The sequence below is a fragment of the Phaenicophaeus curvirostris genome, chromosome Z (genome assembly GCF_032191515.1).
Source record: "Phaenicophaeus curvirostris isolate KB17595 chromosome Z, BPBGC_Pcur_1.0, whole genome shotgun sequence".
Lineage (NCBI taxonomy): Eukaryota > Metazoa > Chordata > Aves > Cuculiformes > Cuculidae > Phaenicophaeus > Phaenicophaeus curvirostris.
The window spans coordinates 20,115,766-20,131,134 of NC_091431.1; the positions used below are offsets into that span (position 1 = coordinate 20,115,766).

Below are 15,369 nucleotides of genomic sequence, written 5' to 3' on the forward strand. Positions count from 1 at the left end.
GTTTCTCTACTAACTACTTAAGAACCCCTTTTGCAGACCTAATGTGTTGATAGAGAACTGATGAATGTGTTACATACATTCTTTGTAATGGATGTAAATCCTGTGTGATCTGTGCAACATGTTTCATACTTAACAGTTATTTGCATTTCTCAGGCCCTAAGATTGCTTTTAGTTTCTTGAAAGCCATAATACAGGAAAGACTTCATACCTTGTTTATTTGAAGTTGCCTTCGCTTCTCTCTGTTTGGTTTGTGCTGCTGCAGAAATGGTAAAAGCAGGGCAATCAGCCTGTTTTCTTGTGTTCTTTTAAAGCAACTACTAAGTTAATTTTTATATAGCTGCAGTCATTAATCCCTCCTGCACCAATTAATGCACTATTGATGGCACTTTGAAAGGCATTTATTTTATCAACGACTTAGTCATGCAGATCCTCCACATAGTTTATAAAGAACACTTAAGGACGATAGAGTGGCAGATGGAAAATCTCAGGTATGTGCTATTCCGTGTTATAAGGCAGATCTTGACTTGTCAGTTAATTACTATACAAGCTAAACAAGCACTCACAATGGAGAAAAAGTGTGCCAGAGACTGATTTATGATGTATGCAGATATTTGGTACACAGTTCAAAGATCTTGGCAGAATGAACTGAAGAAAAATCCAGGTGTAAAGAAGAACAGTACTTGTTTATTAATGCACCAAAAAAAGCATTGGAAAAAATGTTTCACATTTACTGTTAGAAATAAGTGGATACAGACTGAATCTTCATTTTATTTCCAAATCACTGTGCAAAAAAAAAAAAAAATTATGGTGCAGGAAAATAAATAGACATTCTAACATTCTGTTGTTCTAAAATCTGTCTTCCTAATTATCTGCAAAGAACTATTAATCACATTCAGAAACACTAAGCATGAGCAAATTATCACAAGACACATCATTTAAATTTGTTTGTGATAGCTGACCAAGGCAAGGCACTGAGTTCTTTGCAAATGCGATACCATGAGGAAATACAGCTTTTAGCGAAGGAAGTGTTAACCAGGTACTGTGCTGTTGCAGCAGGTTAAGGAAACACTTGCAGACAATTCTGCACACCAGCTGTTGCACGATTGCTGGCTGAGGATGTGACATAGCTTCTTCAGGTGTCTAGAATTGCACAGGCGTAAGCAAGGTTTATCTCTCAGAACAGATGTGTACCAGGTGACTCCTTGGAATTCCTCCTACTCCTATAATCCTGTCTGCTGTACTGAAGGGAAGCTAGTTGATGAAATGCTGTCAGAATATGGCTGAAATTCAAAGCGTGACTGTTTGGTGTCACGGTCTGTTTAAAACACAGGTTCCAGCATGTTTAATTTATTTTGTTTTTCATACTGTAGGACACCCTAAATGTGTATCACACAACCATGTTGCAAGAATGTGTTGGAATTATTATCCTATTTCCTTCCCTTCTCGTATTTATTGCATTTTACTTACTGCATAAGTTTTCAGCTACAGTGCCCATGGATACCAAAATGACTGCACTAGAGCTGGACTCTGGCAGTGATCTGGTCAATAATACAGATGATAAATAAATAGAGTGAGTCATTAAAAAAAAGATATTATAAAGGCTAACTTCATTTTATTTGCTGGCTTCATGTTTGATTGAAAGTTAGTTACACATAAAGGTAACATGAAATAATGTCATATTAGTTATACAAAAGTTTAGGCAAAAATATATAAAAAATAGCTGTATGAATTTACTCAGGCAAAACTAATGTGTATTATTGCTGTTTAAGGTTCCTTTCACTATCATCATTCTCTTCATACTTATTAAGCCTGCGGTGACATTAAATTAAATATAGTTTCCATTCTTACAGTTGAAAAACTGTAGATGGCAGTTTCAATGCCTTTTCCCCAGAAAGCCTGTAGCAGTCTTGCAGCAACAGATGGGTGTGTCTGTGAGGGAGTTGACTAAACCACAAATATGATGGCTGCAGCAATACAGTCTAACAGAAAATTTACCTTAGTTGTGAAGAAGTGAATCAATATCCTCTGTTTTAAGAAAATTTGCTTTCTGCAATCAGTTCTTGGTGGCATAGTACACCTTCTTTGCGTTTTTGCAGAAGAGCTGAATGCCTTAAGAGAATGCTTCCTAAAGTGAGATAGTCATATATCACATTGCTGATAGGTGTTAACATTGCAAGCATAGGAGAATGCTGACCTGTCAGTTTTACTCTGCATCATTTCCACTAGAGGAACAATTTGTGCTCTTGTAATGTAAACCAGCCAAAGCAACATGAGGAATGTAAGATATTGGAGTAGCTGCACTTATAAATGATGCTCTATTTGTCCTTTGAGGATAAAAATCATAATGCACATAGGCTGTTGTTGTCTAGCTCATCCCAGTTGGTGACTTTGCAGCAAACAGCCACCCCTGCTTTTATTTTTCTTAAAGTATAACTAGTAGAAGCAAACTCACCTGTTTATTAACTTGGTCTCTAGAGATTCTGAGTATTCTTAAACTGATGAATGACTTAGTTAATATGGATATATATACACACACATATTGGTCTCTTCTGCTTTTTGTGCAGCAAAGGATTTCTGTGAAAGAATCTCTTGTGCAGTTTTTCATATCTTAGCATAAGACAGCACATTGGAATAATTCAGTGATGTCAGCCAAGGGGTAGCTGCAGTTCAGTTGCTGACATGTTAATTTCAGTTTAGCAATGAAACTGTAATAAAAAATAATTCAGTTTTAAAAGTAAATTGAGTTGATTGGAATATTTTGAAGATGGACAATAGAGAATTGAGTGTACCCTTAATAATTTCATGTATAACACTAAGATATGTCGAAGTGTTGATATGCTTGAGGGTAGGGAGGCTCTTCAAAGGGACCTGAACAGGCTGGATCGATGGGCTGAGGCCAATGGATTGAGGTTCAACGAGGCCAAGTGCCAAATCCTGCACCTGGGACATAACAACCCCGTGCATCGCTACAGGGTTGGGGAAGTCTGGCTGGAAAGCTGCCTGGAGGAGAAGGACCTGGGGGTGTTGGTTGACGGTGACTGAACATGAGCCAGCAGTGGCCCAGGTGGCCAAGAAGGCAAACGGCATCCTGGCTTGTATCAGAAACGGTGTGACCAGCAGGAGAAGGGATTGTGTCCGTGTACTCAGTGTTGGTGAGGTCATACCTTGAATCCTGTGTTCAGTTTGGGGCCTCTCACTGCTAGAAAGACTTCAAGGTGCTGGAGAACATCCAGAGAAGGGAACGGAGGTGGTGAATGATCTGAGGCACAGATCTTTATGAAGAGTGATTGAGGGCACTGGGTTTGTTTAGCCTGGAGAAAAGGAGGCTGAGGTGAGACCTTGTAACTGTCTACACCTCCCTGAAAGGAGGTTGTGGTGAGGAGGCTGTTGGTCTCTTCTCCCAAGTAGGATGTGATAGGATGAGAGGAAATAGCCTCAAGTTGCACCAGGGCAGTTTCAGATGAGATATCAGGAAAAATATCTTCATGGAAAGGGTTCTCAGGCACTGGCAGAGGCTGTCCAGAGAGGTGGCTGAGTCCCCATCCCTAAAGGCATTTAAAAGATGGGCAGATGAAGTGCTCAGGAATGTGGTTTAGTAGTGGACAGGTACGTTTGGACTTGATGATCTCAAAGGACTTTTCCAGCATCAAAATAATGATTTTGATGTTGTCTGCATCAAGTGAAACAGGTGAGATCCTTGTTGAATTATTCCAGCAGGAGGATGTAATTTCCAGAAGAAAGACACTGAAGCCCAGTAAAGGAATTTTTTACCTTTCTATGAGTTACTGGTTTTGAAGAGGGAAGAAAAATCTTAACCAGTCCTTGTGATTTAGAAAAGAAACTTAAGATTTCACTGTACTTGCAGTTTTCGTCACAGAAGTGATATTTTTTCCATGATCCGCATGAAAAACTGCATTTGGCCAAGACATAACCCTCAGAAGAAGATTCCTGTCTACATACGCCATAAAAGCTTCAGTTTGTAACATCCAAAATATTTAAAGATTCCTGTTGCAGTCAGCTAACCAGATGTCTTTGCAGAAATAATTTGCTGGGCTTTTTATGACAGATTAAAGGTGCTAAAATGCATTTTCACTATAAAGAAACACCTAATTCATGCTGAATTAGAGTTAAGAGGGGAAAGAGAAACAAGAATAGAAGAACAGAAAATATGGACTACCTGCTTTCTTTAGTATAAATATGTGGATGTGTGTATACACACACGTCTCTCTAAAGAGTGTGAACATGTGCCTATGTATATAGAGAGGAGTTTGTGTACATTTATGCAAATATGAACTTATTCAGTTCTAAAGTTATGTGCCTGTCGTCTGAGGTATTCTGTATTGACATTAGCAATGATTAAAAAGGGAGTCTTATTTTAAAATAGGTGATTTTTTTTTTTAAATGGAACAACATTTTAGATCCCTTGCCTTCCAGTGCTTCACCTCAAAGAGGGCCACAAAGATGATCCAAGGGCTGGAGCACCTCTGCTATGAGGACAGGCTGAGAGAGTTGGGGTTGTTCAGCCTAGAGAAGGTTCTGAGGAGACCTTAGAGCAGTTTCCAGTACTGAAGGGGCTACAGGAAAGCTCCGGAGGGACTGTTTACAGGGGAATGGAGTGACAGGATGAGTGGGAATGGCTTTGAATTGGAAAGGAGAAGATTTTGATTAGACATTAGGAAGAAATTCTACACAATGAGGGTGGTGAGACACTAGGACAAGTTGCCCAGGGAAGTTGTGGCTGCCCTAACCCTGGGAGTGTTCAAGGCCAGGTTGCATGGGGCTTTGAGCAGCCTGATCTGGTGGGAGGTGTCCCTGCCCATGGCAAGGGGGGTGGAACCGGTTGGGCTTTAATGTTCATTCCAACCCAAACCATTCTGTGATTCTATTTTAAAGGTGCTCCATGCAATCACAAAGTCTGGGGATGTACCTCAGAGCTGAGTCTCACTGAACTGGATAAACATATAGTAATGTGTTTCTTGCAATATGACACGGGAGCTGGCAGCAATAAAGTCTCAAAATCACCAAGAGATAGCCCAGCTAACATTGAACAAAACCTTGCAAATCTTAATATTGAAATAAATACAGAACATGACTCATATGCAAGTGCGGTTAGACACAGATATTACAAGTGTGTGAAATCAGATTGTTTCTTATAATCAGTCTAAAGACACAGGAGAGAAACTATTAATCTCTGCTGACTTTAAGCACTCAACAGAAATAATTCTTGCCTTTGTTTGTTCTTCCTAGTTTTCTAATTCTTCTGTGTGGAAACAAGACTGAGACAATGCAGCTTTTAAAATATGGAAGCACTTATATCAATTATTGTAGCCATTATTCAGGAAATAATTTGGTTGTTCAGCAAGATAATAGATTTTTGCTTGCGGTTTGCTACATTGTAGCTGTAGATAAGCTACGCCAGCCTTTTTAACCTTCTCAAATGTCCAACTTCTAATTGTTGTTTATGCTTGATGTATTTAAAGAAGGTACATTTTCCTCACAATAGATGCAACATTCAAATGTAGTTTGCAGTATATTGTATTCTAAATAATTTTTTTTTCTTCTTTTAACAGAAGGAAGGAGAAAAAAATCACAAAGTCCGACTGGCAGTTGGAAATGGTGTGAGGAATGATGTATGGAGAGAATTTTTGGACAGGTTTGGTGCTGTTAAGATCTGTGAGTTTTATGGTTCTACTGAAGGAAACATCTGTTTCATGAACCACACAGGAAAAATTGGATCTGTTGGACGCACTAATTTCTTTTATAAGGTGACTATTTATTTACATTGTACTTTATAAAAGAGAGTACTGGAGTTAAATGTGTTTCTCTGTTTGACCACAGGACATGGGGCTGCAGACACAAGTCCAAGGTAAATTTTGTGACTTAGATATTGCAAGTTTAATTGACCTTCAGTAAAATCTTGGCTGCCAAAGTACTGCAGATAGTGCTTAGCACTCAACCCACTTATACTTTCAGCAGTAACACATTTTTCTTAAAGTTCACAAAAGTCGAAAAAACATTGCCTCTCTTCTGACAGTTTTGAGAACGTTCTGAATATCATTTCAGATCTCTACTGTAGAAAAGGACAAAAGAGGAAGATGGAAATTTTTTTTAAACATAACTCATCATCTGTGAAATAAACATACAATTGCCTTGTTTGGATTTGGTGTTCTATGGATTATATTTAGAGCTGTTTTAAAAGAATATGTTTTGTATTGCCTATAACTATGTAAATATTTGGCATAAATGGGAATTAATAGTGATTAAAATAAAGTAACATTACAGGCAGATATAACCCTAGGATATATTTTCTATCTAGGTGCAATTAAACATAAATAACTCCATTAAACTATTCTGCATCTAGTCTGTGTCATTATTCAGAAATGTCAAAGACAACACTATACAAATATATTCACTGGTGAGTAATTCTGACAGATAATACTTGCCTAGTGTATTAATTGAAAAATTCTACTCCCCCTTCTATCAACTAAGTCTGCTATATTTATTTGGTTTGTTCTAGGTTACAAAAACTAGAAAAAACTAGAAAAACATGGTTTTTTACTACTTATTTGGTAGTCTCTGTTTGGTATTTCATTGGCTTTGGCAATCAAAGGTATATGTCTTGAGGAAGAGGAATAAATACTACTCATATCACACATGGTGGTTTTTTCTTCATCCTTCTGAGTAACTGAAGAAGAATTTATTTCAGCTAGAAATGCACAGAGATTTTTCCTTTTGTGTCCTGTTAACACCATCTCTTAAATGGTCTGTGTACCTAGTAAGTAATGTGTCCCAAGCTTTAGTTAATAATGTGAAAGGTGATTTCGCAAGGTTTCCATAGAATCATAAAATCATTAAGTTTGGAAAAGACCTCTAAGCTCATCAAGTCCAGCCATCAAACCAATACCACTGTACCTACTAAAACCATGTCCTGAAGTACCATGCCTACATACTTTAATTATTTTAAACCTTTTTTGTTTTGTTATGTTCTTATGAAAGATTACATTCGTTCCAAACCCGAGTAAACTTGTTTTCAGTATTTCAGAACTTTTGATAGGAGTTGTATCATAGATCATTAACCTTTTGAAAACACCAGGTAAGTTTAGGGCAGATAAAGCATGAGACTTGAAATTATGTACTTATTGATTTAATTATCCATATTTTTTATCAAGTAGTGTGGGGTTTTGCCTGTATTAACAGTCACTTCATATGTCAATAACATATGCTGTTGGTGTTTCTGAAAGAAAGATTAGTATTATGGGTTTTTTTTGGCATACGTAACATGCTACTTTTCCTCTTTGATGATTGTACTTATGATTTGAGTTAGTAACAGCGTATTAGGAGGAAAAACAGCTCATGCAAACTGCAGTTAAAAAATAAATGCAGTTGTAACTGAATACTTGATCTCCCTAGACGTCTTTACTGTAGTTTATATAAAACTCTGAGTTGCAAATGTTACAGTCTATGGAAACATTAGTATAATCTATTAAGATAATTACTTATTGTCCCTTGCTTACTCAGTATGAATATGGAAAGATCATAAGGTATTTTATGAACTGGAAAAAGCCATTCATTCCATTTGGCTAGGCTTGAAATTAGTTTTATTCTGTTGTATTCAGTACTCTCTTTTCTGTAGAAATAAATCTTCAGTTGTTTCTATAGTTTCTGTCATAAGGAAGGTAGTTATATCTTGTTACTTGTGAGTAGGCTCAATATTTAGCTACTACAATTCTCCAAGGTGCCTGAGATGTACTGACTCCCTGCCCTCCCATGAATGTATATACATTTAGCATATTATGACTGTAGAGCTATATAGAAGAATGAAAGTTGTCACTGAAGAACAGATTCACTACAGAATCAAACTACCTTGCCTTGGTTACATGGCGTTGTATTTCTAGGCAGGTCATTTGGTGGATTGTGTGACCCATTTTTTGTGGAAATAAAACTGCCCCAAATCTCTTCAAATGAAAGAGGTTTTCAGAGACTACTCTAATGCTTTAGCAGGAGCTTTTGGAATAGGTCTAGAGGAGGCCCATGAAGATGATCAGTGGGCTGCAGCACCTCTGCTGTGAGGACAGGCTGAGAGAGTTGGGGTTGTTCAGCCTGGAGAAGAGCAGGCTCCAGAGAGACCTTAGAGCAGCCTTCAGTACTAAGGGGCTACAGGAAAGCTGGGGAGGGACAATTTACAATGGCCTGGGGTGATAAGATGAGGGGAAATGGCTTTAAGTTGGAAGGGGGAAGATTTAGATGAGACATTGGGAAGAAATCCTTCATGATGAGGGTGGTGAGGCCCTTGCACATGTTGCACAGGGTACTTGTGGATGCCCCATCCCTGGAGGTGTTCAAGGCCAGGTTGGATGGGGCTTTGAGCAGCCTGGTCTGGTGGGAGGTGTCCCTGCCCATGGCACGGGGGTTGGAACTGGATGGTCTTTAAGGTCCTTTCCAACCCAAACCGTTCTCTGGTTCTATGTTTTATGGTTGTGTGATATACACGGTCTCTGAAAGAATTTTGTCAGTGGAACAACATGGCATATTAATAATATTACAATAGTTATATGCCTCAAATTAACAATTTTGCAGTCGGTTAATTACTGGGGCTCTGCTGCTGCCACCAGTGCAAGTCTTCTGGACAGCAGCTCCTGGACGCTGCTTCATGAAGCTTGCAGGATCAGCTAGCTCCTTCCCATGCTGAAGCAGGGTACTGTTGACGTGAACAAGTGCTTTGATAAATTACAGTTTCAGAAAAGTCTAGAAGAGGCTAGAGAGAGAAGGAATGTGGAAAATATCATGAGACATAAATTTTCTTTTAAAAAACTCCTACATATTTAATCAAATACTCATGTTTGGGGAGCCTATCTGTGAGTATTATGACAAAAATATGCATTTTAATGCCATAAATAATTTCTTTTTGGCTTATTTCAGGCATTTTTTTGTGATTTTTTTTTTAAATACAGTTCACAGATTATAGGTGCATTCTGAAGCATAGCTGTTATGTTTGTTTTAATTCTGTCTGAAGGACAGATGCTGGACATCTAGCAATATGTAAAGAGGATCAGGTTTATTTCTGATTTGGTGATCTTGTGAATGCTCTGAAGTTGGAAAGAGAGGCTGTCTCCTGCTGGAAAGCAGAGTGGCACAGAAAAGGCCCAGCCATCCCATTCCTAAATTTGTTTCTTCAAAGAATTACAACAACAGCATTTGAAGAATTATTCTCTTTACACATAGGATGATTTGAAGAGATATTCATAGACATACTCTCTAGGGATATCCTAAACATCCATTTTTTAAACTGGGAATAGAAAGAAAAAACTGAGTCAAGGGAAGGAAGAAACTTACTCGCTTTCAGTTGGCATAACTGCACAGTGTGAATGAAGTAAATGCAGTACAAATATCCATACATAAAGATACTGAGAGTACAGTGGGAGTAACAGCAGGTAGGTTAAAAGTATAATATTTTTAGCAGAGAAAAAGGAAACAAAATAGGAAAGCGTTTCTGTGTTTGGAAGTGGCAGTGGAACAGTTTCTAAAGGCTGAAATGCAGACAAAAGTTACAGCTTTAAAGACAAATTGAGGTCTTGGAATATGCAAAGTATCTGTTCTGTCAGTATTTGCCAAGGGTTGGGGACAAATAGTTGTGATAAATATTAAGGCTTTACAGAAGACATTTATTTCCATGAATAATTTGGAAGGCACAAGTTAATAGGCAAAACCAGGTGAATGTTACAGCAGTTGACAGATACCAAAGAAGTCACTGCTTGTGTGATGTTAAAGCAATGCTCTTGTCTGCATTTGTTTATTTTCACACAACTCCTTGTGTGAGAGTGATTGGTTTGGGTGCTTGAAATCATCACTGTGGTATAGGAATAAAACAATAGGAAAGTTCATATAGAATCAGTGAACAGAAATGTAGAAGCCTCTATATAGTTTTCTAGCTGATAAAATGTTTTACAAAGGAGATATTGTATAGATCAACATAGTAATATAATAAGTTACTCTTTAATATCTACATCTGGCATAAGTTTGTATGTAGTTAATATTAGTGATTAATTTTATTCTATATGACATATGTGTGTATGATAAGGGAAAAAATCTGTAGGACTCAATCATATCTATCAAATATACTTAGAACTCTCTTTCTTACACTGAAATAAATTCTGAGTGATGGCAGAGAATATGCAGTGGAAGAGCACGATTAATGATATCCAAGGAAGGTTATAAGAAGGGCTAAAAATAACCCATGGCAAATACACCTGAAAAAAGCAGCATGTAAAACAAATATTCCAAACTTTATTTATAAATGCAATCCTTCATTATTGTCAGCACAAGTATTCCAACTATTACAGGAATCTAAATAGCTCTTACTCAAAGCTGTGTAGATCAAAATCAGCTTTGAACTAAGAAGCATTTAAAAGTGATAACAAATCATAAGTTATTTCAACTTATACAATATTTTTACTTTCACACAGCAATGCAGAATTAGTATTATGCACTTCTATCATGCAGTCATAGCACTTACCTGGCAGAATAGCTACTTTTTAGTTTAAAAGTAAACAAAATCAAATTTAAGCAAATCTTAAGACCCTGTAAAACTGGATTCACAGGGAGAACATTAGCATGTGTTAATCCAGGCAGTTGAAGCTCAAATATAATACAATTATTTTCTAAATAGTGTGAATTATTTGGTTCTCATATTCTTAACTTTTGTAAATGCTACAGTCTGTAGTTCTTAAAAAAAATGCCCTTCACTTTATTCAGTGTGTCCAGTTTTGGATCGTGACATGATTTTGTACACAATGATCTCGTTCTTTGGTCAACTGTTAGAAGTATCTTTTTGTTTCAGATTTAGGGTAGAATAAAACACAGTGCAAAACATTGAAAAGATTCCATGAAAGGACGCTGTCTCTTTGAGGCTGAAATTGTATTCTTGATGTTTAATTCAAGTTGCTATTTATTCAGACTTCCTTGAAAACAAAATTATGTGGGGCAGCTACAGCAACACTTTGAATTGGGATAAAATAACTACGCAACTCTTCATCAAATTTAGTTGCAGAAAAGCAAAGGTCTTTATGTTTTAGCATCTAATTCTTCAGTCACTTTCATAACACTATCCTTAAATTATATTGTATTCCTTTATTTTGAAGAGTACAGTTGAATGTTTTTAAAATTGTTTTCTCTGCTTGCCAAGATTGCTCCAGGTGAAAATAATTGAATATCCTTGGTTTGACTAGTTATTAAATAGATTGCTGGTATAGTTCTTTATGAAAAAGGAAACCAGAATCCCAAGCCAGGCAAACCAAAGCCTTAAGTTAATAACTACAAACACAGGAGTTCATATAGTACCATATTGTCCATGTCTCTCAAAGATCTAATTTGGATTTATATCACAGTGGAAAAATTAAGAGAAATAAGAGTCAGTCTCTGTATATTGAAGTAAAAAGAAAAAAAAAGCATTGTGACTTCAAGTGTTGATAAGAGTATCTCTCGCTCTTCTTCAGCTTACCCAGAGCCATAATCTTTGTGGTCATTATACAAGAGGCATGTTACTTGTGTAACATAACTTGAGATCTCTTAGGTCAGCAGTGCCAGGACTCAAGAAAAACGCAGAACTAATGCTGATGCAACTGTGGAATGCACACAGCTACATAACTATGTCAAACAACATGGGAGTACATATCCTTCAGCTGGTGCTCATGAGGACTTTTCACCATACAGCAGCCTGAGAAAGCCTGAGGGAATAACTGTGGCCAGTTAAGTAAAGCAAAGCCCAACAGGAAGCAGTTTTCTTTTTGTAAGGAGATTTAAGCCTTTGCTTTGCCAGTTATTTTAGGTGCCAGAGGACCCCAAGAACATTGTTGATATAAGCCACCACCACTCAACGTCAGTTACACTCTAGATATGCTTCTATTATCCTGACTCATGGAGGCTCTTCGATCCCATAACATGTTACAGAGTATTTTCAGTTTTAAATGAAACTGCTTTCTACTTTGAGATGAGCAAAACTGGAGTAAAGATTTCTATGCTTATATTTGCTGCCACCAGATGTCACTGTGCAGATGAATAACTAATGATATTTTCCACCTTTTTTTTAGCTTTTTTTCCCATTTGATTTAATCAAGTATGATTTCCAAAAGGATGAACCAATTAGAAATAAGGATGGTTGGTGTGAAAAAGTTAAGAAAGGTAAGTGTGTGTTTTAATAGGATATACTATACCAATATAGAATCATAGACTCAAAGAGTTACAGAATGTCCTGAGTTAGAAGAGACCCACAAAGATCATCAAGTCCAGCTCCTGTCTCTGCTCAGGACAACCCCAACATTCACACTGTGTGTCTGAGAGCTGGCCCAGATACTCCTGGAATATTGTCAGGCTTAGTGCCTTGAGTACTTCCCTGGGAGCTGTTCCAGTGCTCCACCACCCTCTGGGGGAAGAACCTCTTCCTAATACCCAACCTAATGTTCCCCTGGCACATTGCCTTAGGTCCTATCATTGGTCACAAGAGAGAAGAAATCTGTGCCTGCTCCTCCTCCTTCCCTTGTGAGGGAGCACTAAACTGTGATGAAGACTCGTTTTAGTCTCCCCTTTCTCAGGGATGCTCACCAGCCTCTCACTCCTCAGTCTGCGTGGACGTACAGGGTTAATGCGTCCCAGGTGCAAAATCTGGCAATTGCCATTGTTAAAATTCGTGGACCTGGGGATTGCCCAGCCAGCTCTTCAGTTTGTCTAGATCCCTCTGCAGGGTCTCTCTGCCCTCAAGAGTGTCAACGGTTCCTCCCACTTTGTGTCATGAGAAAACTTAGTTATTAAACTTTCAAGTCCTGCATCCAGGTCATTTGTGAAGCCATTAAAGAGTGCTGGCCCTAAGATGGATCCTTGCAGAACCCTTTCATAAATTATTACTGTTTGCTCTGACAAATGCAATATGATTTGTGATCTAAGATAGAGCATTATTAAGCATATGATTGCTGACACCCGAGCATTTTAGGAGATCTTTGGATATATTCAGGGACAGCCAGTGTTCAAAAGCGATGATGTGATATTACCTCTGAAAATGTAGGTAAGAACATCTATGTTTTTTAAAAGAGTTTTACATAACGAGATGGTTGCCCAAGAGATCTATCAGAAAGACTGGTGGATTAAAACAAATGCTGTTCCTGACTGAGTTGATTAAGCTTAACCATTTTATTTAAAAACAAAAAGTGGTTTCTTGATTATAGCTGTTTTGAAAATACTTATCAAGTATCTGTGATCTCTTTTCAAGGTGCCTACCAGATACAGGAACACCTCTGTTATACTGTAGGAAAGTAATAGCTGTAATTAATGCCTGGAAACTGAAGCAAGAAAAACTCCTCTTAAAGGTCAGGGAGACAGCATTAAAAGGGAGCCGAGGCAGATTTTTCAAAGGATTTAAGAGATTCTTGATCAGGTCTTAATCAAAGATGTGCACTTCTCAGAAAATACAGTCCTCAGAATGTGAGAGTTTATAGGAAATTATCTCTAGAGATGTCAGACTTACCTGTGAAGAGAACACATGCTGTAATTAGACACCTGGTCTAGTTTTTTTCCGATTATACAGTTCAGTCCAATAAAAAGTATCATCACAATCTATAGATTTTGTCATACCCTGATACTCTATATGCATAAAAGGATAATCCTATCCCTATACCTCCCTGTTTTTTGAGAAAAAATAATTGTATTAAAAGTTCTATATTTTACTCCAAAAAGAAAGTAATGAGGCTATATCACATTAATGAAAATTCTCAACAAGTGTTCTCAGTACTTCCAAAAGGAGACTAAATAGAGATTTAATGCCTGGATTGAACACTTGCTCTTTATTAACACTTGTTTTTCAGTAGAAAACTGCTGAAGCTGATACTTATCACTGGAGATTCAGTAAGGTGTGGGGAGCAGGACATAGTCACTTGAAGTGCGCAGTTTGAGAGGATAGGTCTGTGATATGACCTTGAGAAGGAGAAGTTCCTGCTTAACAAACTTATTTTCTTTCTATGACAAGGCCACCCCCTTAAGTGACCAAGGGAAGCCAATTGATGTAATCTGTCTGGATTTCATTAAAGCCGTCGATGCTGTCTGTCACAGTCTCCTCCTGAGCAAAATGTCCAGCATTCAGCTGCATAAACATAGTGCAGTGTGTGAGCAGTTGGCTGACAGGTTGGACACAAAGGGTCACAGTAAACGGAGCTGCATTGGGCTGATGACCAGTCACTAGCCGGGTTCTGCAGGGATACATCTTAGGGTCAGGACTCTTTAATAGCTTTGTAAATGACCTGGATGGAGGATTTGAAGGTTTGCTAAGTTTGCTGATGACACAACACTGGTTGGGGCTGTTGACACTCCTTGCAAACCGGAGAGCTGGGCAACCACCAGGTCCATGACTTTCAACTACAGCAAGTGCTGGATTTTGCACCTGGAACACAGCAACCCTGGATGTCCATACAGACTGAGGAGCGAGAGGCTGGTGAGCAGCCCTGTGGAAAGGGATTTGGGGGTTCCGGTTAACAGCAAGGTGAACATGAGCCAGCAGTGAGCTCTTGTGGCCAAGAGGGCAACCGTGTCCTGGGGTGCATCCAGCACGATGTGGTGATTGTCCCACCTTACTCCACACTGGTGCTACCCTACCCTGAGCACTGGGTGCAGTTTTGGGCACCACTGTATGAAAAGGATCTAAATCTACTGGAGAGGGTCCAGAGGAGGTCACAAGGTTGGTGAGGGGCTTAGAGGGGAAGCCATACGAGGAGCTTCTGAAGTCACTTGTTCTGTTCAGCCTGGAGGAGACTGATGGGAGACCTCATCACAATCTACAGCTTCCTTACATGGGGAGGAGGAGGTGCAGGTGCTGATCTCTTCTCTCTGCTGACCACTGATGGGACCCGAGGGAATGTCAGGAAGATATCTATATGCCAGGGGAGGGTTAGCTTGGGAAAAGTTCTTCACCCAGAGGGTGGTGGGGCACTGGAACAGCTCCACAGGGTGGCAGCCATGGTGCCAAGCCTGACAATATTGCAGATGCATTTGGACAATGCCCTCAGACACACACTGTAAATGTTGGTGTTGTCCTGTGCAGGGACAGGAGTTGGACCGGATGATCCTGGTGGGTCCCTTCCAACTCAGGACATTCTTTGAGGATAGCAAACTTACTAATGAACTCACAGTTGATAGATGACACTTCTGGGACAAAACTGGTAAGTCATTAGGAATAAATACAAAAGACTGGGAATCTTTATGGTCACTGTGCAGGTGGAGGTGACTGAAGGAACTGTAAAGAAGTAGAAGTAGAAACAATTCAAGTTTTTATTATTGTGTCTTATCAACCATGCCAGACTTGGTTCTTGATCTTGTAAAATTGTATGTAAC

At 38.6% G+C, this 15,369-nt stretch overlaps 2 protein-coding genes across 2 annotated transcripts in view; both read left to right on the plus strand.

Annotated features, from left to right (window-relative positions):
- The window catches only part of CCNH (cyclin H), a 264,197-nt gene that overhangs the window by 199,045 nt on the left and 49,783 nt on the right, over window positions 1–15,369 (plus strand). The gene's annotated exons all lie outside the window — the stretch shown is intronic.
- The window catches only part of SLC27A6 (solute carrier family 27 member 6), a 42,893-nt gene that overhangs the window by 21,526 nt on the left and 5,998 nt on the right, over window positions 1–15,369 (plus strand). Inside the window, exons 5-6 of the mRNA XM_069880385.1 lie at window positions 5,571–5,765; window positions 12,087–12,177. Of these exons, the coding sequence (XP_069736486.1) occupies window positions 5,571–5,765; window positions 12,087–12,177 (286 nt within the window). The remainder of the gene's footprint in view (window positions 1–5,570; window positions 5,766–12,086; window positions 12,178–15,369) is intronic.